The sequence below is a fragment of the Necator americanus genome, chromosome I (genome assembly GCF_031761385.1).
Source record: "Necator americanus strain Aroian chromosome I, whole genome shotgun sequence".
Classification (NCBI taxonomy): Eukaryota; Metazoa; Nematoda; class Chromadorea; order Rhabditida; family Ancylostomatidae; genus Necator; species Necator americanus.
Window position 1 is genome coordinate 17,886,290 of NC_087371.1, and position 23,405 is coordinate 17,909,694.

A 23,405-nucleotide genomic window follows, 5' to 3' on the forward strand; every position below is an offset into this window, starting at 1 on the left:
CTCAATTCATTATTTTCATTCTACCGTTATCATCGGGAGTGGTCGTCTTCTCTCTGCCGAATATAAAGTGGCTTTTCACGTATTTCTTTTCAAGTTTAGTAATTGCAGAGGGATTGACTAGCAACTAATTTTCGTCTTGTTTGTGACACAGATCTGGTATCTCCTCATATCTATGTACATGCCGATCAAAAAATTAAATCGCAAGATTTTCTCGCAGTTTCCCTTACCCACAAAGGAAGAAGGTAGCGTGGAAAACAAATAGTCAAATCTAATCTTCGAAGCCCTGGGAATAACGTTATCGGGGAATTATAAATGGTCGCTTTTTGTTTATTCGATTTCGACGACAGGTCCTTTGAGTGTGTGTTTTCGGGTGTCAATTCCATATACGGTCATTATCGGAGGGGAGCAGGACGAGAACGAGCGGAAATGAAATTTCAATACCCTACCACTTCTATTTTATGATGTAAAAGGGCTTACGTCGTTATACAGGAAGATTTATGAGAAGCTGTGGAAAGGATTCTGCTGAACATACAACATCGTGTCTCGAGATTGCGCAGCATTCGAGGTCATCGTCGGTGTTTGATTCCATTCAGTAGCAGGTAGTTGGAGCCGCTTCGTCGAGGACACCACTCTATCCATCTAAATTCTGGATTTATGAAAAGTTGATTGCAAAGCATGTGCGGGGGCGCACCCTCTGCTACGGAGAAGTCGTCGTCGAGAAATTGACCCTATGCTGCCTCTAATCAGTCTTACAACCGTATCAGTACTCGTACTTTTTTTTCTTAATTTCGTGACGATAACGAATTTCTAGTCAACGGCGATAGAGAATTTATTTGCTTTTTTTCTCAGTCCATACCAATTTTTTTCCGTGTACGGACAAGTAGGCTTCTCAGACAGTTCTTCAACAGTTCGAGTGTGTTACAACTCTGCAAGATAACGCTCATCGCAATAACCTCACATGCACCATCCGATCAAGCATAAATGGAAGGGGTCTACGGAACTGCTGTACGTGACCACACATAAGTCCCGCCCCTGTCAAATAATGGGAATATATACGGGGAAGCTGTATGCTAAACATCCATAGGCTGCTGTGTTTGCCTCGATGACCGCACGCGTAGCGGGCCGCTGCGTGAACACAAGTGCCAATATCCAGACCACTTCTCGCTGCTATCCATCTTGTAGTCGAAAATCACGTGTTTTAAATACAATAAAAATACTGAATACTGTAATAGAATAGAATACTGTAGATTTAAATTTATGCAGTCGTTTTTTGTGGCAGAAGAAAAATATACGCTTATGGTAAGGAAGACATCAATTTGAGTCTAGTTTCGTCTTAGGACCCACTAGGGTCTAATTTCCACTGCGGGGCTGGTGCACAAGCACCCACGTCATTTTATTACCTCGAACTTCTTACATCAAGTTAACCTAGTTTCTGTAGGTACCCCGTTTTGCTATTTTCAGCTTGCAGTAACCATATTAGCCTTTCTTTCTGTCCTTTTTCTTTTTCTTTTTCTTTTTCTTTTTCCTGTTTCTGCACTTGTGGCTCATCCGCGAACGAAATTATTCTCTTCCTGTACAATAGGAACAGAAAATTAGACTTCAATATGTGTACAGGGAGTCTGCTGCGCCGCTCACGCGGTAAACCAGTTTCGGGGGCAGCAGTTGAACTGTAAACAAATAAACGTATGCGTATGTTTTCAAAAGTTCCTCCGTTAGCAACACGTGACCGGATTGGCTGCTCATAACCATGACTTCGTTCACAACCAGATTTTCTCCGCATTTTGTTGGATTTCTTGTCGAATAGCGCTATTTTCGAGCTGTACTGCGTCGTGACGCTGATGTAGGTTTTCTGTTGCATTGTATGGTCATATCACAGCTGTGGCTGACGTGACAGCAGCGGTAGCAGCAGTCATCCGCTCAACTGTAGTCACGAGCGGTGTTGATTATGGATTCATGGATTCATATGGATGATTAGAAGGAATGTTTTTGTCCCGAATGCCGTCGACTTCCCCTCATTTCTATTACATTTTGCACAATCTGTTAAGTTGCACCATGGAATTCCCTCTTTTTTCTTCGTCACCACATAAGTTCTGCAACGTCAGCAAAACGTCCATTTCGCGCATGAAAATCCACGTGAATTCCACGAATATTCGATTTCATTCGATCTATTTACTTAGGAAAACCACCCAGCCGTTACAAGGTGTGCAAATCACGTGCGATGCGAAATGTGCGCCCCTCCCAACGTTTTTACTTCCAGCACACATACACACCCAACCACTGTGCCTTCATCTAATCACATGTTTAGTTTTCGAGCGGGTGGACCATTCCTCCGCTACCTGGTTGGTTCCGGAATGGTCTCAGTATACCCGTGGTGGGCCTTCGATGGTGGGGGTGTCCTCTCATTGTACTGCGATCACTGAATTCATTATCTACTATGATCGATGTCACATTTCCCCAGTCACATACACTCGCGAGGTCGTCGAAATGTTGTTAGTACGTTTATTTGCACTTTTACTTTTTGAAATCTTTTCTTTTTCTTTTTTGCTACGCCTATGGGGAACTAAGCGGATTTATAGTTGAGTAGAATTTACTGCTGACTAACTCCTTCCGCCTCCAAACGTACACATTAGCATTGCACAATGTTCCACATGTACTAAGAGAACGGCAATAAAACACGGTTGTCACGTCATGGAAGAAAAGAACGTGATCGTACTGCATTAGGTCCTTTGTGGAACTGGACAGTCCGCGTACTGTAGCACTTTTTAAGAAATGGACGTCGCTCAGTTCTAGCGAGAATATCTACTGCACAGCAGCCGACGCTCGACGTGCTCAGCCGGATGACCGCGGCGCGCTTTTCGTTGCTCACACCTTTCCTATGCTTGACGTACGCGCTCTCTGTTCCCTGTACGTCCTGAGGCCTACCTCAATCCGAGCGGCGTGACGTTCTCTCGAATATGAATGTACATAGAATGTTACGGCTGTTTTTTTTTTATAATACCCAGCAAGTTACAATCAATATACGTTGCTGAACGAACTGAGGTGTTTATTGGATCATCAATTTCCCATTTCTCTGCTCTTCTTTGTAGTCGTACTTGGTACAGCCAGACCACAACTTCACCAACTCCTTGATCCCATGTTTTTTCACTTGAACATACTCAAGGAAGATCTCAACAGCAGATACGACTATGTGTTGAAGCGAGCAACTGACATAGAATTACGCTTCGCTGCCAGTGTTTCTATCAGAAACGAGGAATTTCTTGGAGAAGGCCGCGCCATTCCAAATTCCATTTGTCTGCCTAGCAGCAGCTGCGGTCATCACTTTCTTTATGGGAAGATTTGTGTTGTTTAAATTTTGAGAAACGAGATGGATTACGACCTGGAACGCAGCTGTTCTGCAATCCCTTGTTGTTGTTTTGTGATGAACTAAGAATTCTATTGAAGACGTTGTTGTGCTGCACTCAGCTACCGTGACGCAGGTTCCCTCTGCGGCGCGATCGCAGTGCGGGGAACTGTTCCAGAAAAATCAAATAATTAAAGTTAGCGAGATCTGCTGCGGCGTAGTTGATTGCCTCGAAGAAAGTAAAAACAGATTACTCTGCCACAATCACGAGCGGACAATGAATTCTGAAGCACACGTAGCGTGTATGCGTGCACTTGCACGCGCGGGACGTTGTTAGGTGCTTCGTGGGAAAATATGGTCGGGGAGGCCCTTTCACAGAGCAGAGCGTGGTGACGTTCATGATCGTGATTAACATCCATAACCTTGAAGAGTGGAGAGGTGCAAACATAATCAATTTCGTGGTATCTTGTTTTCTTTAAAATCATGCACTTTTTGATAGGTCTTATCATGTTTCACATAACAAAGGACGATGTCCAGAGAGACGTTGCTGCCTGATCGTGTAAAGGTTGTAAGCCTTTCTGAAGCGTGGAATAGTTGCTACTCCTCTACCAAGGGCGTCCACAGACCACTCTTTGCAGGGCTGTGTAAAACCGGATTAAGCTTCGAATGACGGCCATAGAAAAACGTGTCGTGACCGTTCATTGTGTATGAGTCGTGCGTGAATGTCTTCGCTTCTTGCTCGGATGCAAATTTCGCTTATTTTCTGGAATATGTTTCGGAAGTCATGGAGAAATGAAGTGATAGAATTTCAGTACCGATGCGTGTTCGATTGAGGCAGAGTAGTGGAAGGAAGGAATATACTGTGTGCCAAGAAGAAAAATGTGCATTACGGCTGGCGGTTCGCAATTATTCGGAATAGAATTCTAGCGCTTGCCTGAACAACTGCTTATGTTACATTTCATTGAAGGGCCTATGACACGGAGAATATGCCCCAGTCGAAAAAGGTTGCGTCTCGATGCCATAGGCCAGCATGAAGCACCCTAAATTATCAATTAAAAAAATGGAGAAAAGAAGAGGATTTCTGTCTTTATCATTCTATTACAGCGGAATCCAATACTAATTTTTCCGATTTTTATCAGAATCCTGTAGATGTTTTGTTTTTCACTAGGCAAATTTTCGCTTAAATACCGGGATCAAATGTAGGAACGCTAGGGAAAAGTCGTCTTTGCTAAAATTTATCGAACTACCAAGTGTAGGCTATTCATTGTTGCCGTCATTAGCGTATAATCACGTGTTACTTTTGCTCTCCATCAAAATACGTTTGACGGCGTGTGCAGGGCCCCACGAGAAGAAGTCCCCGTCCTTCGCTCCGCTGTCGCGCGTCTGTGCTAGATGAGGCTACCGTAGGCTTCCGCGCAGCAGCACACCGCGCCTTACCTCTTTGGCTCATATCTGGGCTCAATACAAATACTATCAAAGCAGCTAGACCCGCTTCCAATCGCTTGCGACCACGGGAAAGTCACGTGCAATCACTTTGGAAAAAACATGTAGTGTCATTTTGCTGCTACATTTTAGATGGCTCAGTATGTCGTGGTTTTCTTTGCCAGACCCTACCCTCATCGTCATTCTTTTCTAGGATGGAAGGTTAGCAGAAAATCCTCCGACTTATTGTTTCTTTATGGAAAGAACAGTGACTGTGACTACTGACCGCTCCATGACTATTCCAATGCAGTAATGAATAACTATAATTGAATGAGCAGCTATTCATTATTTCGCCCATAGGTCAATTATCGTTCCAGGAAAAAAACAAACTTGAAAACAGGACACGTGAATGCTCACAGCGACTGATCTGTGTAACGCCAGAAAAGAGAGTAGGGCTCGAGAGTCTCCTCCTCCGTTTCTTAAGTACTGATATTCAGAATGTTGATTCATTAGCCCTAGTTCTAAGAATTATCATAAAAAGGTTTCTTCCCAGGCTAAGAGTGGATAATCGCATAAATCTTCGTGATGCCTAGAAAGGCTCCATCTTCCTTCGAGAACAAGCAGCTGATCTAGGGATCGTCACTGCGCACGCACTTTGGCGAAGAAATGCCAGACGCTGTGATTAATCCTCCACCTCTTTTCTGGTGTAAATTGGATTTTGATAAGGACAATCAGTATTTTACTTTTTACTTTTTTTTTACTTTTGCTTCGTACTCTGTAGTAACCTTTACTTCACTACAAGTGGGCCATATCGCCTAGTTATTTCGCTATTCCTTTGAAAACGACAAAGGAAACTCATGTGAAGAAGTGAAATTCGGGTGAGATCAAACAAAAATTCGTATGCGCTGTAGCAACGAATTAACCGCGGTATCAAACTTTTCGTCTTTCGAAGACCGAGAAATGTCAATTCACCAAAGCCAACAACTTTTTCCCACGTCAGATTAATTACAGCTTCAGTCCCAATGATATCTATTCCTGCACGGGGAAAAAAACAAGATTTTGCTGGAAGAAGGATTGTCTGTTGTCCATGACGGCCAGCTGGTAATTTGTAAAACTAACCTTTGCTCGGATTTGTTTAAAGAGAAGAGGCCAAACGTCGAGGGTCATGCAGTTCCAGTTCCAGCACATTTCGGCTGGCGCTCACCGGGCACGACTCGTCGTCGACCTCCTCCTCATGCAAGGAGGAGGATCACAAGGCCTGTTCTCGTCGTCCATCGGCGAACTCAGTCTATTGGACTTCGTCAAACAGCGCATGCACGATCCAGGAGGAAATTGCGACGGCCGTTCTTTGGATTGTTGTTTGAGACTCTCGGCGATGCCCGCTAAAGTTGTCCCGGACGATTATCAGTGCGTTTATGGCACGATTTGGCCTCCGAAAGTCGAATGAGAATCGATAGATCATAGGTCGATTGTTGTTCAGTTGACTTAGTGCGGATAGGGAAAAGGGGAACTTTGTTCACCAAAGATCACACCATTCTTCGCGTGTAGCATCGTCTCAGTCCTCCCGGTCTGCTCTCTCTGCCTCTGTCTTCTCGGTGGTGTACATGCCTTGATAGTGTGCGTTGCGACTCCCTCGCCTGCCTTTGTTATTTACGCGCGGCCAACGCCATTCTCAATGTTCCGCTTGTTTTCACTATTTTTTCTACGTATCGGGTTTTGTAATCGATGCCTCCAATCACGGAAGTGGTGGCAGATATGATGGAAAACACGTTTTTAACGGTAAACTTATTTCTAATGTTTGTGACTAGCATTCCATCCGTTTACGTCTCCACTACATTTTTTTCTGAGAAATTTACGTGTAATTTTTGAGTGTTTGTAAGCGTCATCGTCCGCCGTATTCACAGAGTGGAGTGCAAACATCTGAACAGACAAAGCGGAGCTTTTACCGATAGCGCTTATCTTGTACTCTCCTGTCCTAAAATGTAATGTATTATTCGAGAATTATCAGTTGTTCCAGAAATAACGCGCTCCTTTTCTTCTCTCTCTTCTCGCGGAGCGCTTCACGCTTCTTTTTTTGTTGCAACATATTTATGCGCCGCTTGTTGTCTGTACCGGGGTCTTTGCGACCAGTGTAAGTGGTCCTTTTTACCGCCATACCTCAAACATTCCGATTTTTTTAATGGTTACCTCCTTCCATCCATATTTTCTTAGAGAGAACTTCGTCATTTGATATAACAGCGTTCACTCACCTCCGTCTGGTGGTTTCCATGATTTCTGTTTGCTCTGATCGGGGCGACTCGGTTTCAAATTTCGGACTTGTTTATTTAACGCCTTCATGTGCATAGATTCGACCGACTCGATTCGTGCATGCTTAGTGAATTTTTTGAGTCCACAATGACTTTGACCTTAATGTAAGAAGTTGTTTTTTGTATCAATTGCAAAAAAGAAACAGGTGGTGGTTTCTCCTCCTCAGATTCAGATTATCACTGATCCGTTGTCTTCTGTGGAACCGTTCCAATATTTGTAGAGGTATCATATTTATGTTCGGGCAGCCCCACCACGCCTCAGTAGCCCTACGTAATTCATTGTCTCGTTATTATCGAGAAGCAAATGTGATTGCAGATCGAAGACCTCAGACAATATGCATATGGAAAACATATTTTTTTCTTACAGCAAGGAATTATTCTTAATATTTGACTAGCATTTGATTGGCCGTTTACTTCTGCATAACTTCCTTTTTTCTTCTGAAAATACTGTGTAGAATGTGACTCAGCTACTGTTAAGTGCTTCGGTTGCCTACGCGTCAGTACTTATGTAACACAAGCGTCAGAGCAAATGTATTGTGTATAAGGCAGGGAAGGTGTGTGTGTTGCAGCAGAGTGGCGGTCACACGGATGAACATTAGTGCCACTAACTATAACTACTCGATCTTTATGCATGGGGGGGGGGGGAATTAGACTTGGTTTAGCCGACATCGTCAAGGTCTGATTCAATATTCACTCGATTCAAGCCTGTTTTTCCTGACATTTCGTCTCGTTACAAACGTATTTACACTCGAATGAGAATCTTTCGATTTGTTGTGCAAAATGCCGTGCGTTATCACGAAAAGGCGCGACCTTTAAGCGCTCTCAAGCGGATTACATCCGAATTCATCCACTTCATCATTCTGAATCTTCATCTTTGGAGTTCAGTTTTCGTCGAATGTCTGCACCTAGGTTCGACGCTAGAAGTAACACTATTGTTTTGTGGAAGTCTTGTTCTAAAAATAAGAAGTTGTTTCGCTTTTAGAGTATTTTCACATTGAAATTTTTTTGGTGAGGCTGCAGCTACTTTCGTAATTGATGTATAAAATGAGCTGTATAATTATCTGCCGCTTACTTCGTACGTAGAAGAACGGTTTCTCTGTTCCACCTTATCTTGCGAATACTGCTCTCATGATCGATACTGAGATGGTGTTTGGGACTAAGTCGCTTGTGTACTGTGAGTTGAAAACGAGGAGTTATCTCCAATTCGTCGGGAACCCACGTCTGCTCATGGAGTCGTTGCTCTAAGTTTGCTGGAAAGGAACATCTGCCCAGCTGATTGGTTATAAGTGCTCCGTTGTCTTTTTTCTTTCCCTAAACCGTGATTGTGTCGTTGTTTCATAAGTGCGTCTTTGTTAATAATAATAAATATAATAAATTAATTTAACTTTTTCTTTCATTGTAAAAAGGAGGAGCAATGCTTCACCAGCGACTTCATTGTTTTCCGCCGGGAAATATAGCGAATTCCTAATAATTTATTCTATCAAGGCGATCCCGTTCTAGTCGAATGACTCATTGTTGACGTCCACATTCCGCAAAGGAAACAATAAGACCGGTTAGCAGCTTGAAATTTGGATAGGCGTGAAATTAGTGACTCTCACGGTAGATATTGATTCCAGACTTTCCAACCATATCAGTTATAAGTTATTTCTCGTAAGATTCTCATAAGTTGTATTTCCATTGATGCGTTCCTACTTATTTTTCTTCTAAGAGGGTGATTATAATCGAAGTTTAGTTGTTTATTTTCCGTCAACTTCTTATTGGAGACTTATTACATGTGGCGATATAATGTCGCCTCCAAACATGTTCAGCCGAGCTGACGCAGCGCGCCTACTGCGAAAGTTGTATCTGATGTCCTTCAAATGTGATGCGCCCGCCAACCAGTGACACACCTTCGCTGGGTTCATAGCGCCAGCGTCCGACTTCAACGCAAGCGCGTTGCGTCATTCCGGCTGGACGCGTTCGACTTTGAATGTACTTAACCCAACATCTCTCAGAATAATGGCAAGCTCCTTTCACAATCGTCAGAGAAAAATGTAGTTGGGGGAGGAGGGCAATCAGTTGTGCCCTTATTTCCCGACACACTGACTTACTTTTTCTCTTAGTAACTTCAGTTTACATATCATAGGTCCTCTAAGACTAATGCTTAGGCTTTAGGGCCTTGATTGATGATTTGATTATTTACTTCGAGAAATAAGGGCGCCATTGAGTTACCACCTCCTCCCCAGCTTCATTTTACCCTAATCATTATTCGTTTATTTGCTTGGTATTTCCATGGAATTTCCTGCATCGATGTTTTCTTTTTGAGTTTTTATGGCAAACACCTCCGCCGACACCGTCTTGCGTTTCCGTCGTATGTGATTTCTACTCAGTCATTTTTTCAGAGGTTAATGCTTAATCATGTCGAAGATTGATCAACCTTTACAAGTTCTCGCCAGTACTTCGTCCCATCGTGATGACTTCATCTCATTTCAGTACACTTGGCCGCTTAAAATATGCAAGCGGTGAGTATTCCTAGTCACATTTCACGGTCTTCTTTTCATTTATTTTATTGTCACTAACACAGTGAGTAATTGCTGCTTGTCGCCAACCACAGCCATCTTTTGGGACTATTATTTATCTAACAAAAATTAAAGGTGTCACTTCCACTTCCTCTCCTTCACATCCAGTAACGCCGTGGAATGACCGCATGAGACATAGTCCTGTCAGAAGATTTATACATTGGTACCCCTTTTGATTTTGCGTGAATGCAGCAAACGAACCTACCCAAGATGCTCACATGGTGAAGCGCGGCTTTATCTTCGACCGATGTCTCGACAATACGCCGCTCTATGATATTCTGGCGATTAAGAGCGTTTAAAACCGTTTCCAACAGCCGGAAGGCATGCAGAACAGACTCGTATTCCTGGACGAAATCGGCGCCAAGTTCGTCTATAAGGATGAGCGCAAAGCTTCTACCGCTATGTACATGCATATTTCTGTGCTTGGCACACTATCTTTCCTCTGCTTTGAAGGTGGCTAAGAATGGTGGAAAATTTAGTAGTTATTAGTTAATGTGAGCTGTTAACTATTCTTGACATATTCTCTACCCTCTATTCCTTTAGTTGCTTTTAAACTTTTAACTTTTAATCTCTCAAATTTTGTCTGTCAACTTCTGCGATTGTTGCGAGTGCAAATAAATGTCACTCTCTGTTAATTTTGTACGCTCACCTGGAAATATATAGGTGTACAAATATAAACAGGTAAATACGTGGTCGGGTCAAAACAACATGAAGCTCGGTTACGTAACCGGCGCGATGAAGTTATTGGTTGGGATCGAGGTGGGAATATCGCGAACTGCAGCAATAAGTTGTGCTAGCAAGCACTGCACAGAGCGTCGTTTTGATGATACTATACATCTGCTATAACAGTCGTCTACAGCATTGTTACTTATTTCCTGCGCGCTGTTAGCTGATAAATAGAAAATTTTAAAAGATTAATTAGTTAATTAATAACTAATTCTTCCCTAAGTTCATTGATTGCTCGGATATCCGTCTTTGTGTTGACAACAGCGAGTTCGCATTGGCAGTGTAAAACACGACGTTATGGGTTGCCGCACGTGGTTTTACAGAAAACATTGAACGTTACGTAATTGGTCTTTGAATGAACAAAGGCATGTGCCCAATTTAACATCTGCGAGGTTGTTTCATGACTTTGAAGTTCAAGTTGGCTTGTTATTTCATCATAAATACTTGCTTTTTGGAAGTGTAAGGAGTGAGTGTAGGACAGGTCTTCTTTCCCTTCATTCAAAAATCAAGACTTAGAAGGAAGAGGAAATAAGGCTTTATTCCTGACAGTTTTTTTTCTGTTGAACTTGTACTGTTAACTTGTTTTGTGTTTTCACGGATGAAGAAAAGGCACGAAATTGTGTGAATTTTCCAGAATTATTTATGACTCATGAAATTAGAGATAAAGGAGAGCACTGTTTAGGAATACATTGCTTAAGCGCCTTCGATTTTCTTCGAAAAAGAACTTATAAAAAGGTTAGAAGGTGTTTTGGGGTGTTTTTCGGACATGTATTTGGCGGATTACATAGTGCTAAGCTCCAAAGAATTGTCTTTTTGATGTGGCTGACAAATTGAAGCCGACAAAGGATAATTTACGTGATGAACATTATGCTATAAGAAATCGGTATAGCTCTTAACAAGGTCAAATCCTCTCACCATCACTAGATTCACCCAGTTTGCAGAGATGAGTACAGCTAGCGATAGTCCCTCCCTGATCGCAACCGCTGACTTCGTCGCATATGCAATTGAAATGTGGGTTCAAAAGAGGTTACCATGTTACGTATCAAAAATTATTGTTGAATAAAGGAGAATATGTCCTTTGTCCGTAGCAAAACTACCTAGGATTTGTAGATCGGAACGAGATAACGACTGCACCATGTGCCAAAATCTCCCAAATCCTTACTATCTTTTCAAAATTACATCTTAAAGTTTACGGGCAAATTAGTAGTGTGAAAAAATTCATGCATTCTTTAAAATCAATATATTCCCGCTGAGTAATGCATGTGTAACTAATGTTATTTCTTGTTCCCGATTTCTGCTTTTAGATTGTTGGAGAACTCGGAAGCTATCGTTTTGAATGTTTCGCCCGCATTTTCGACAGCTTATAATGGTGTTCAGTTCACCTGGGCACTTCGTTTGTCCGATGAATGTGTTGTTTCCACATGTGGTGAGCTAAAGCTCATTCATTATTTTCAAATGCGTTGTTTACTTAGTTCTTTTTTTTTGTTTCATTCGCTTTATATCCAAGTATTGTAGAATCTGCATCAGTGCCATCTGTTCGTCAGGTCCTTGTCCTCCTCTATTATAAGGATGGACCATGTAGCGATGTGACAGTTGAGGAAGCTAAGTGAGTTGTTAGCAATTATTGTAATTATTTAGGGACTTTTATCTACCAGCTGGCTTCAGCTACGGTTTCCGTTTGTTCTTATTCTTCCATTATTTCCTAGTTGTCCGGTTTTTGTATATAACGAATTAAATTTTAGAGCTGCAATCATTTGCCCACAAACGGGTGCAGAGGTGTTCTCTGGGTTCTCCTCCGAGAATTCACGTGAATTTACGAAAGGAAGTGGGTGGCCATTACCGCTTGAGAAATCAAAACAATCCGCCTTCACTAATTTCGTGCATAGCAATATTGACAAACCTTTGAACATCGTAGTTGACATCAAGTAAGTTGCACTCGACACCCTCACATCTCTTAATCTTGATTGAACCTTTTATATTTAGGTTTAAAAACTCACTTTTCGACCCACTTAGTTATCTGCCAGATGTTGAACGTGCGTGTCGGAGTCAAAGAATTGAAAACAATTGTATAAAATTTGTAAATGATTATTACAAGAACTCTTTAGATATACCAAACCTAGACCTTCTCCGAGCACAGGTGGGTTCTGTTCAGCTTCTTGATTTCTAGATTTAGTTCCGATTTATTTTCATTCTTAAGATTTTTAGGACGACAAGTTTTCCATGCATCGGCTAGTTTTTCTTTTCGGGTGTGATCGTGTAGAAAAGGAGTGTTTCGAAGATCAAGCAGATGAGCACAACTTGAACCTCGTTAGAAGCGTACGTTTGTTATTTTGTGTTTTGGAAGCAAACTTGTTGTTCGGGTTGGTTGAATAAAGCAGTCTTTGCTCAAGAAGAGTATTTACGGCTCCTTATCTGCAGTGTCATGGCGAGCCATCTCAGAAAACCGTACCATATCAGCTGGGACAAAAATTTGTCTTTGCATTGATAAATCTCATATTGTAGTGAAGGGAATTTCCTGGTAATCTCCCACATCGTTTTAGACTTTTGCTCACGTTTACTTCGAACGGGTACTGATGAGAGAAGTGCAGTATTTTGAGGACTTCATATCTTTGCTGGAAGGTATCGGACAGGCACATATCCCTCCACTGCGCAAGGAAATTGAACGTTTCATATGCAGAGAAGTGATGTCGGTAAGATCATTTGCTATTGTTTTAAAGAGTCTCGATTTTGAGTCTAAACAAATAAGAAGATGCTCGAAAATTTTGGGAAAGTTCATCAGGAACTTGTTGTAAGGTACTATTTCTTACAGCACTGATCACTATACAGTACAACTGATTTTCTGGTACTACACCAGGAAACCTACTAGTATTTTGACGATACCATATACTATTAACTCTGAATGGTTGAGCATGAAAGTCTTTGGAACTAAAATACAGATGTTGAGGTTCAATCTGAAGTGGTGTTGACAAAACAGCAGCGATACCTAATCATTAGATTTTTTGTCTACATTTGCTTTCAACTCGCTAACAAGAACTAGTAAAATATAAACAATATGTTTCTTCTCTAGTTTAGATGGCGTCTACCAGAACCATATTTTTTGAAAGTTGACGACCTCATTTGTAGCAGACGCATCACGAAGAAGTTCTAAAAACTTGCAAATCAATGAAGTTAGTGCTCGTGTGCAATATAAAATAAGAAGAAATGTTGGAAAATCCATTTCTTTTGATAATAATTCTTTCTTTAATGATGTCATTATACGCTACTGAATTAACTTAAAATTTCCACTTCTGGGTTATCGAACGGAGAAATGCATTCAAAAATAGCAGATAATCGGTACTCCTCCTCTAAATATCAACGAAAAGTTCAATCGATCAATAATTTGTAAAGTTTGTCCGCTGCAATGAAGCCATACATGTCGGTTTCAGTTTCCATTTCCCTGCTGCTCCGAATTGGGGTCCAGCCTATTGAAAGCAAGAAATAGCATCATGACAAACAATTATAACCAGAATTGTAGCTGCCACAACTTGTGTTTACTTTTGTTTTTCAGATTGAAGTATTTTCAGGAATCCTCTGAATTGGACTTTACCAAGAAAATGCTGCTTCTGGCTGAACGTTACTCCCTGGACGTCTTGAAGATGGTGGCTAGTGGTGTTTTAGTGGATCAAATAATTGCGCACTCGAATCCTCCTGGAGAGCTAGTCAATATTTCATATGAGCTGAAACGAATGGCTAGCGAAATAAATGACAGGTGAGTACAAGCTTGTAATCCGTTATTGGATTTGGAAGCTAATTTTACTATTTAGTGTATAAATTAACATTCTTCAAAACAATTGCTTGCGTTTTTCGTATGCTATATCCCATCTGAAACGGCATGATTTTTTTTGGAAGTGCGAGCGAATATGGTCATTTACATCTTTTTCAGAAGATTGAATGACTCCTTTTTGCTACTGTTTTTTCGAACCTTGAAGCTCCATCATAGAAGTTATTGAAGCACGGAGTGCTCATATTGCTCATATTTGGTCGTATTATTATTCTCGAGTTTCCATAGTTTAGTAATTGAAAAAAAAGATGATTATGCTACACCATTAGATTTTCCGTGCTAGATTCTTTACTACACTTCGAAATGACTCATAACTAGGAATTTTTGCGTTCCACACTTTTCTAGCTGCTGCATATTTCTTGACAAATTCAACTAGTTTAAACCTTTCTGGTTTTTTTCTACATAAATGTTAGCTATGTATGAAAGCAAGGCTAACATAAATACTGTTTCTCATTCTGTTAAAATAAAAACATGGAACTGTAATTGTGCAAACAATCACTGATTTCTGTGCTTGGGAAAAGTGTTACACGTTTCAACAACAAAATTCAACCACACAATGCCAAGATTCAAAGAGAGACGAACTTGGGTTTTATTTTTGAATAGTGAATTAATATCTAATGTAATGCTTCATGTATATATATATATATATATATATATATATACATATATATATATATATATATATATATATATATATATATATATATATATATATATATATATAAGTTTTACTATTTTCTTTGTTGTTTCATTCATCCACTCAATTACCTTCAGTCTTCCTGCCGACCCATCAACACCAACAGAAGAAGTACTCGTTGGCTCGGTCGTTGAGGACCTACAGTCTCTCACAAGGCGAGTTCGGCGAGTTTCACTCTCGCATTCTCCTTCATCGTCCACTTCAAGCCCTTCTTCTTCTCCGCCTGGAGGGGCAACACCTACTGACGATTCGGCCCTTTCTCCCGCACCGACTGTACCGGGAGCTCGTCCGTTTGACCCTGCAGTGACTCCAAGTCGATTCAAAAGAATCGAGCTTGCATGAACCTTCTTCGATATAAGGTCAATCGTAAGCAACAGTTGCCAACGAAAAGTCACATTTCTTTTGACGATGCCACGTTCTGTTCTCTTTCATTTTTAATTTCGAGAATTGTATGCGTTTTTCTCTGCGACAATCAGGTAGACATCGACCTCTACTTTTGTCGATGTACAGTTGTTACGGTGTTTGTCGATATGACGGCACTCTTTGTTACAAGGTTCACCGGTACTCAGTCATTATTCACTCTTTGGGGACGATTTGTGTACAGTTTCCTCCTAATTTCTTAGTTGTGATAGCTCGACTCCTCCATCTTTTGAAGTAAGTTTTGGTGATACTGGCGAACGTGCAACCCTGTATGTGTATATTGCTTCGTCCTGGCGTGGAATTCGGTGTATATTCCGCACGGGTTTTTCTTCCTATTTCGCGTACGCGTCATGTGCATTTAGTGCCTCTTGCGAAAATGCGTGCTCTTTCGCAGAATATCGTGTCTGTTAGAGTGTTAGTTGGCCTAGTCCCTTTTGGGGAAGGGTTACGCATTTATTTTATGACATGGCTTCAATTATCTGTTTACTAGTTCTCGTATCCTTCATATGCCATGACATTGTGGACAGTGTATTGTACTTCTTGAGTGTGTTTGTTCCATTTTCTACTATTTCTATGTGTGTCTCGTCCTGGCATGTTGTCATTCTGTTGGGTGAGTAACAACTTTAGAACTGGTCATTTCAAGATTCTACGTAATTGTAATAATCGAGTTTTATTCATGCGAATTTTGTTTGAGTTCTATTAATTAGAATAGTCATGTTTTCTGTACATAGATGCATTTTAATCGATTATTGCGTTGTTACATTAAGGATTGTCGTCTGTGAAATTATGCTATTGAGACACTGATCCTATGGCTTCTCAAATGCTTTCGCTCGACTGATAGTTTTTTATATATATTTTGATAAATATATTCTTTCAATTTTTTTTCCTGGGGGTCTTCTACACGGTGAGAGTGTGCGACGACTAATAAACCAGCTAAACTGTGTGCATGAAGGGAAACACTTCGCTTTTCTTTTTTTGTGGGAATCACCTTAAGTACCTGTATGAGTTTAGTTCATTATACACCTGATTAAATAAATTATCCCTTCTTGAATGCGGGATTCTTCGAGAGGTGATCCATGAAGCAGTCTCGGATCTCGTTGAAGGACTCGACGCAGAATAGGTAGTCGAGGTAATTGGTGGGGACACCATCGTGCGCTGAGCAGTATTCAAGACATTTTCCTTCAACGCCCTTCGACTAAAATATCAGAATTAAAGATGATTCAGGGTTCAGTTACTAGGGATTTCTCACAGATACTTTTTAAAGAAATACTCATGAAGGTAATTCTCATATGATTTCTCAATTGACTTGATCATAAAATTATGTTAATTACCTTACAACATTCGGTGTGATCATGACGTAAAGAAGCGCAATCCCACATATTTCCGACAGTAGGCCCACGTTCCGAGCAAGTGGAGAGATAGTTGAGAATCTGAATATATTGATGCCTTAGATGGATTTATTTGTTTTTAATTTATAGTCCATGAAGGAAATACGTTGAATACATCTGAAATAGTCATTGATCATATAACGATTGAAACATGGGGATTCGATTGTTTCATTTAGTGTTGGACTTGCTGTTATAACGAATTCCCTGATCATTTTGTTACAGTGCCTCTACTCTATTTATTGGCAGCATTTTTATTATTATTTGTTTCGTTTGGCTGTTCGAATTGAAATGGATCTATACATTATTACATTACATTAGCATTCACAACAACGTTAGAAAGACACAACTAGAATGGTGCCAAGAATTTTGAATTTTCTTTTTGCTACGTAATATTTGACGATACTAATGTCACGCTTTGATCGTACAACGTGTATTAGTAGAGAAGAAATTAAAAATAGACGAAATAGCAAGGAAAGAACTTACGTTAGTTTGTGAAATAGCGTTAAAATCACAGAATTTGTTCACGCATTCCTTGTCCGCTTGTTTAAGAGTCGCACAACATTCCTTCAACTTCTCGTTGGGTGTCTTACTGAGCGAAACGGCAAATGCCACACTCAAGGCTACGGCCACCCGCAGCATTATCATGAAAAAAATTCATTGAGAAAACAGATTCTTGATTGAAGAGCAGGAGAGGATTCGAAGGGGACTTTATGCGATTAAAAGTACAGAGTTGGGATAGGAGGCGATGAAAGGATTGGATGCGCTTATCTACGTCTATCTGGGTCATATCATCGTTGAATAATGGATTGCTGCCTGCGAAAAGATGGTCAATGGGTCGAACAGCACTTTTCAAGGCTATGCATCTATCACTGAAGTCTTTCATTGATAGGTAGACTAAATCGGTGCCACACAAATATTTGAAAGCTGTATAAACACACATAAGTAGGGTGATTAGCGGTTATTCTATTTGAATGAGGCAGTTGGTTGCCCTCCGAAATGATGATCAACGGATCGAATAGCCTTTTTCAAGCTTATCCTACCCATTATTCAAATTTTATCCATACTCCATAAATAAATCAGCGCCATGGTAATGTTAAATAATTCGAGTTACTAGTGATTGCGTTATGGAAAAGAACGGACGCTAAGAAGCGACTTACGATCCGTAAAATTCTGTCGCAACTAGATAGCTGTTCGATTAATTTTGAAGCATAGAATCGAACTTTTGTGATGGTTCAGTGCTCAGGTGATTGATTCATCAGGGATTGAGTTTTCCTAGGCTTTGTTATATTTAACTGTTTTTTAAGGCATCGGTTTGATCTTTAGAAGGTGTGAGAAGGGTTCTACGTGAACCCCTTCACGACCTTGATTTGTCACTTTTGTTCCGCATTTTTTAGACTTAGCACTGACCTGCCAATAATTCAGTTATCATGAATACTATTTTTAATTGTTTGTGCTTTTAATTAGTGTTTTTCTTACCAACTGCTGCAGTTTTGTTGTATTTTGTCTGCGTTTTGCTGCACAATTCATAGAAAAAAAAGGTTTACAAGTTAGCAAATTTACTTGTAAATGAAGCGTAATTGGCAGCCTCGTTGATTGGACTAGGTAGAAGCTGCAGACTTGTCAAACGATTTGTATTTTTCAAATAGAATTCTGCACTTTATTTTGAGTGGAGTTTTAATGCATTTTTATTTTAGTACTATGGATGTCTTCTCTACTGATTGGGACCTTGTTATCCTAAATTGACAACTGCAGAGTAGCCGTGAATGTCTTATTGTTCAGTTCTCATTGCTATAAAATATTAGAAAATCTACCGAGAGATAAAACCTTTAAAAATTCTAAGCCATAGCGATTTGCTTCCATCGAGCGATTTTCGCAGTTGTATGAAAAATGTAAACAATATTTCCTGAAGGTTTTTGCGTCTAAAGTTGATAGATATTTCAAAATCATTTTGAATTTTTTAGAACTAGTCAAGAGAGGAGGGGACAGCTCGAAGAAAATCGTAGTATTGAGAACAGAGACAATTTCGGCCGAGTCGAGATATTAACACTGTTCTGTTCTTCCCAAAGTCACATTTAAATACCCATTTTCAAAGTGGATTGTTATTTTTTGCAAAGAGGCTATCTGCATCATAATAAAGCGGATCGAATTTGGAGAAACTCGAAAGTGGTCACTACTAGCCCGAGACCGAGAAGGAAATGATGGCGAAAAATACGGATGAAGATGATATAGAGTTGCGGAGCGGGTCTGAACGTCCAGCGGTTCGGCCACTTGAAATGTTCTATAGACAAGATAATTAATGAGTGGTTCTGGAGCACTCAGCGAGACAGAAAATTTCCGAATTTTTATTATTGAGCTCTAAACTCTGTCATTCTTGGGGAGAGTTAATAAGTCTTGCGCAGAAGAAGTAACATCATTTATAAGCAGCTGAATTTTTTTCACATCCTTCATTATTGGTATTCCAAAAGTGCAGGATCAAAGCAGCACGTTGAGACAGAAGCACGAATCGAAAATACCATGAGTAATAATATATAGACAGAGCAAAATGTCGGAGTAAAGAGAGGGATTCTCAGTCCTTTAAGTTGTCCCTGAAACTTTCAGGAAGAAAACAAAATTAGATATCTAGCATTGCAGCCGAACGAGGTCCTCAGAGTGCGATGAGGAGCAACCGTAGCAGCTGCGAGTTCTCTGTGAAAAGATAGATCTCGGTCAGCCGTTGTGACTAAAGATTATCGTTGAAATTCTGCCAGACACATCTTCCATTGTTGAATACGAGTTCAAAAGCAGTAATTTTATAGAACTTTCGTGCGAAGATCGCATCTGCAGCTTGTTTTCTGTAGTGCAATTTTTTCCAAAAATGAGATGAAACGCTTCAACTGAATTTTAATTAACTGAACTGGGAACTAAGAACTGTGAAAAAGAAAAATCCGCGAATTTGTCAAGGACAGTAGACTTGTGTAATGCTATGGAAATACGTTTAAAGGTGCTTATTCATACCTTTTCCCAGGAAAAAAAGAGAGCGGCACCAAATCTAAGCAGAAAGACATTTTTTTCGAGAAACTTTATAGAACTATGGTGGGTACTGTTCTGGGTCAGCTTGAAATATTTCTTCAGTAATCAAGACGACATTTTCAAAGCATATTATATTGCAGGGCGGTTTCTTAAAAGGATATGCTCAATAAATTCACGTGGATGTCTTCTAGAGAAAAAAAACAAGGCGGAGTTTTTATTTGTATGTGTATCCGTGTGACCTAAATGTAATGAGAACCAGCAGATCATTGTGTTTGCGATCGCCGTAAATCAGCTGCGTCACCACAAGCAATTCCGGACCATTTCAAAGAAGCGACTAATTTACTGTTTTTGTTCATTAAGATATTTTTGCACCAAAAACCGTCAAATATCAACTACAAAACGTTGCTTAGAAAGGACTTGACTACATCCATATCTAAGATAGATTTGAGAGGATTGCTTATGCCTTTTCTCCTAAAATCCAAATATCTGCGAATAATGCGATCTCCTCTGCTTCTCTCACAGGGAAATTCTTCCCAACTATTCTCACAAGCAGGGTGATAGTGAATGAATTAATGATCCTCTCTTTTTTTTCTTTTCTAAACCTTTAGTTGAGACAGTACATAGCTTTTCCAAGAAACAAAAGTTTAGAGCTTAAATATTGCAATTCAGCTTTTCTACGATTTGTTGATTGATGGCTCACTGATTCGTACTACAAATCCACAATTTTTCTTCTGTGTTGATTTGTTGAGGATTGACCTGTTGAACTGCCGCTCATTTTAAAAAAGCGTCACGAATAAGAATATATCAGCGCTATGTACTAGGTTCTGCTCCTGATGTTTCACTAACATATTCATCATTGATGCATTCATTCGTTTCAATTTTATTTACACTTGAAAAATGAGCACTTTGGACTCATCGGCGACGTGGAAAATAAGTTTATTGGTGGGAAAATTTGCCAATTTAAGTTAATCTTTTTTTTTAGCAAAGTTCCACCGACCCCTATACCTTGAAGCATGTGACCACATTAAAACTTTTCCTGGCAACCATGGCAAGCTGTCGCTTCGCCCGGATATTTGTTGCGGTTAACCGGATGAACTTAAATATCTATGGCAAGAGCAGCTCAGTTACAAACTTTTCAAGTTTTCTGGGATGAGACATCATTTAGAGCAAAAGAAATCGTATAGGGAAGGGCAGGAAAATAGGTCAATTGCTTGAAGGGACGAATTATGTATTGGGTCCATCATCACTGGAAGAACTTGGGAACCTCTCTTTCTGGACCTTCGCAAAGGGATCAAGCGTTTTTGGATATTGAGCTACGTCCATTTTAGGTATGCCGAGATGGAGTTCTCCTTTTTTGTGGATACAATGGTGCGGAGTCAACAAACACCGTTCCAGTTATGAGTTGAAGATGGCTATTAACCTTGACATGCCCACAAAGAGGGATTTGTTGAATATACACAAGGAGGCTAAACTTTAGAAGGTCACAAAATACACCTGCTTTCTTGTACTTCTTTTTATACTTAGTTTAATTCCACCAGAAAGTTATTTTTGATTTCGATAACCAAAAGTTTATGTACGAATTTCTTTTCCGGGAAGATTGTGTTGAATTAAAAATCGGTAGATCTTTTGAAGTACATATTAGCTAGCATACAATGTTCTTTGTGAGTTATCCAGTGAAACACGTGGAAAGTTTATTTGAGAGTTATCTTCACTTTCTCACGCTGCTGTTCTTAGTATAGCTATGCAAGGTTCCAGCCATCGTTTAAGACCAATATCCAGAATCTTGAAAAATCCACGTAGAGTTATACGGGCTTATGCAAATAATAACGTATTTCGTGAACATAGGAAGGAAACGGACATTTTGTTTTCCTCTAGAAAGATTTATTTATTGATTTATTGGTTTATTTATAGTGAATAGCACAGTTAAACTACTTAAAGGCACCACCCCACAAATCTAACGTGGTACGAATTTAAGGTGGAGTACTCGTATACGGGATCGTAGATTATGGAGAGAAGGGTGATTCCATATATTTCTTTCTAATTGCCGTAAAAACGGCCCGGAAGATACGGATTCGAGGGTTCCAGGACGCTATTTTCTACAACGAGTTCGATTGGAGCGCTCCAGCCTCGTGCACGCGCCGCATCTTCGGGACCGTTTTTTACGGTAATTAGGAAGAAGTGGACGGAATCACCCTCCTCTCCATAATCTACGGCCCTGTATAAGAATACTCCACCTGACATCCGCACCACCTCAGATTCGTGGGGTGATGCCTTTAAGTTTGACTTACCGACAAACTTGTGGCCTGTGGATTAATTCGTGGTGTACGCAGCATGTGCGATCACAGATATCATCAACTGTTCTGGTCACTTCACTTTATTTTTCGTATTTTTGAAAGGTTTTTACGAGTTTTATTGGTTGTTATTCACATTCACAACTCTACAATGTGTGCTTGTATTACCTCTTTCTACTTTCGTTAGAATGATAGGTTAGAAGGGCAACATTCGATATTTGTTTGTACAAAAAATCATCTTAGACCACAATAATTGCGACTGCGTTCAGTGTATCCCGTATGCTAAGCAACTTTTCTTTTTCTTTTCTCATAATTCTGGCAGTCTAAGACGGAAAGACGACGGAAGTGTTGTTTTCTAAAGCAATTGAATTTGACGTGATCCTTGATTAATTTCAAATTGTTGGCAACGCTTCAGCTGAGGACTGAGGTGGTTGTGAATGAGATTCATACATGTTCAATTTTAAAATCTTTTTGTGGGTATGGCTTCGTGCAAATTTTCTTAACAACGAGAGTGAAATATAATTAGAAAGTGATGTTTAGTGCACGCTTCAAGTAGTTTCAGTATCTTATGTTCGTTCTTCTGCTATCTTTTGCACATCAAAGGAAAAATTTACAAGGAAAGGTCCGCATATCAATTTAAACGCGCGGTGGTTGTCTCATTCCGTCCCTCATTCAGTCTCATTGAATTTCAGTGGAATTCCTTGAAAAGTTCTTTTCAAAACGAGAATGCCCAGACGACAAGTATTTGTGGCAGAAACTGATACTCGTTTTCAAAATTTCCTGAACCTGCGACAGTTCGTTCGCTAAAAAGAGAATACAATTTCTCAGCATAGTATATTGAAGAGATTTCCTACGAATTACTCAGGCACAAGCACTGCAAGAACATGTTATTATCTACATTTTCCGTGCATTCACCCACTGATCTCATTCGTTCTTATTTTCTTCAACTGAAAACGATAGTTTGTTTAACTGTGAAACGAAAGTTCATGAACGTAGTTTGGAAGGAACAGTTCGACTGCAAAAAAGAAGAAACCAGACTGCAGTCAATCTGGGCAATTTTTCCACAACAACAAATACGGTAGCCAAGGGAATATTTATTTTTGTCGACAAAAACTTGTCTCTGTAACTTCAACTGATGATTTAACTGATTTTCATTTTTTTAAACCTTCTTCCTTTAATTTTTGTATTATATGTAGAGAGAAGGAATATCAGACATTTCGGGCTTTTTTTTAAATGTAGCATGAATAAGCCTCCATAGTAAAACCAATTAAATTGTCTTTCTATTGTTATTCTTCCATTTCTCTTTTTTTTTAATGCATGCGTCCCTCATTTTCAGTGAGTTTTTTTTTTGCGGACTCTTCTCTCGTTGCTCGTCCTAATTAGTAAACGCACCATATCGCAACGTTCTATCAAATCTGGTCCTAGCAT

The 23,405-nt window shown here is 40.0% G+C and overlaps 5 protein-coding genes across 6 annotated transcripts; 3 read left to right on the plus strand and 2 right to left on the minus strand.

Moving 5' to 3' along the window:
• Positions 1–566: 566 nt before the first annotated feature.
• On the minus strand, positions 567–1,858 carry RB195_005996 (uncharacterized protein; the record flags this gene model as incomplete). The annotated part of the gene is made up of 3 exons (XM_064178838.1): positions 567–639; positions 692–781; positions 1,728–1,858. 3 exons carry the CDS (start codon positions 1,856–1,858, stop codon positions 567–569), a joined length of 294 nt encoding a protein of 97 aa, XP_064035844.1.
• Positions 1,859–2,121: 263 nt separating this feature from the next.
• Positions 2,122–2,941, plus strand: RB195_005997 (uncharacterized protein; the record flags this gene model as incomplete). Its single annotated transcript, XM_064178839.1, has 3 exons — positions 2,122–2,227; positions 2,306–2,385; positions 2,768–2,941. 3 exons carry the CDS (start codon positions 2,122–2,124, stop codon positions 2,939–2,941), a joined length of 360 nt encoding a protein of 119 aa, XP_064035845.1.
• Positions 2,942–5,927: 2,986 nt separating this feature from the next.
• RB195_005998 (uncharacterized protein) lies at positions 5,928–6,209 on the plus strand (the record flags this gene model as incomplete). Its single annotated transcript, XM_064178840.1, has 1 exon — positions 5,928–6,209. The coding sequence occupies one exon, from the start codon at positions 5,928–5,930 to the stop codon at positions 6,207–6,209; it is 282 nt and encodes a 93-aa protein (XP_064035846.1).
• Positions 6,210–9,465: 3,256 nt separating this feature from the next.
• On the plus strand, positions 9,466–15,211 carry RB195_005999 (uncharacterized protein; the record flags this gene model as incomplete). 2 transcript variants are annotated; one of them, XM_064178842.1, is made up of 10 exons in its annotated part: positions 9,466–9,569; positions 11,657–11,778; positions 11,868–11,958; positions 12,095–12,277; positions 12,336–12,385; positions 12,458–12,489; positions 12,558–12,668; positions 12,893–13,042; positions 13,916–14,100; positions 14,947–15,211. In XM_064178842.1, 10 exons carry the CDS (start codon positions 9,466–9,468, stop codon positions 15,209–15,211), a joined length of 1,293 nt encoding a protein of 430 aa, XP_064035848.1. The 2 variants fall into 2 exon arrangements, with proteins under 2 accessions (XP_064035848.1, XP_064035847.1); XM_064178841.1 differs by having other exon boundaries at positions 12,336–12,489.
• Positions 15,212–16,325: 1,114 nt separating this feature from the next.
• Positions 16,326–17,316, minus strand: RB195_006000 (uncharacterized protein; the record flags this gene model as incomplete). Its single annotated transcript, XM_064178843.1, has 3 exons — positions 16,326–16,484; positions 16,621–16,719; positions 17,161–17,316. 3 exons carry the CDS (start codon positions 17,314–17,316, stop codon positions 16,326–16,328), a joined length of 414 nt encoding a protein of 137 aa, XP_064035849.1.
• Between the last annotated feature and the right edge of the window lie 6,089 nt (positions 17,317–23,405).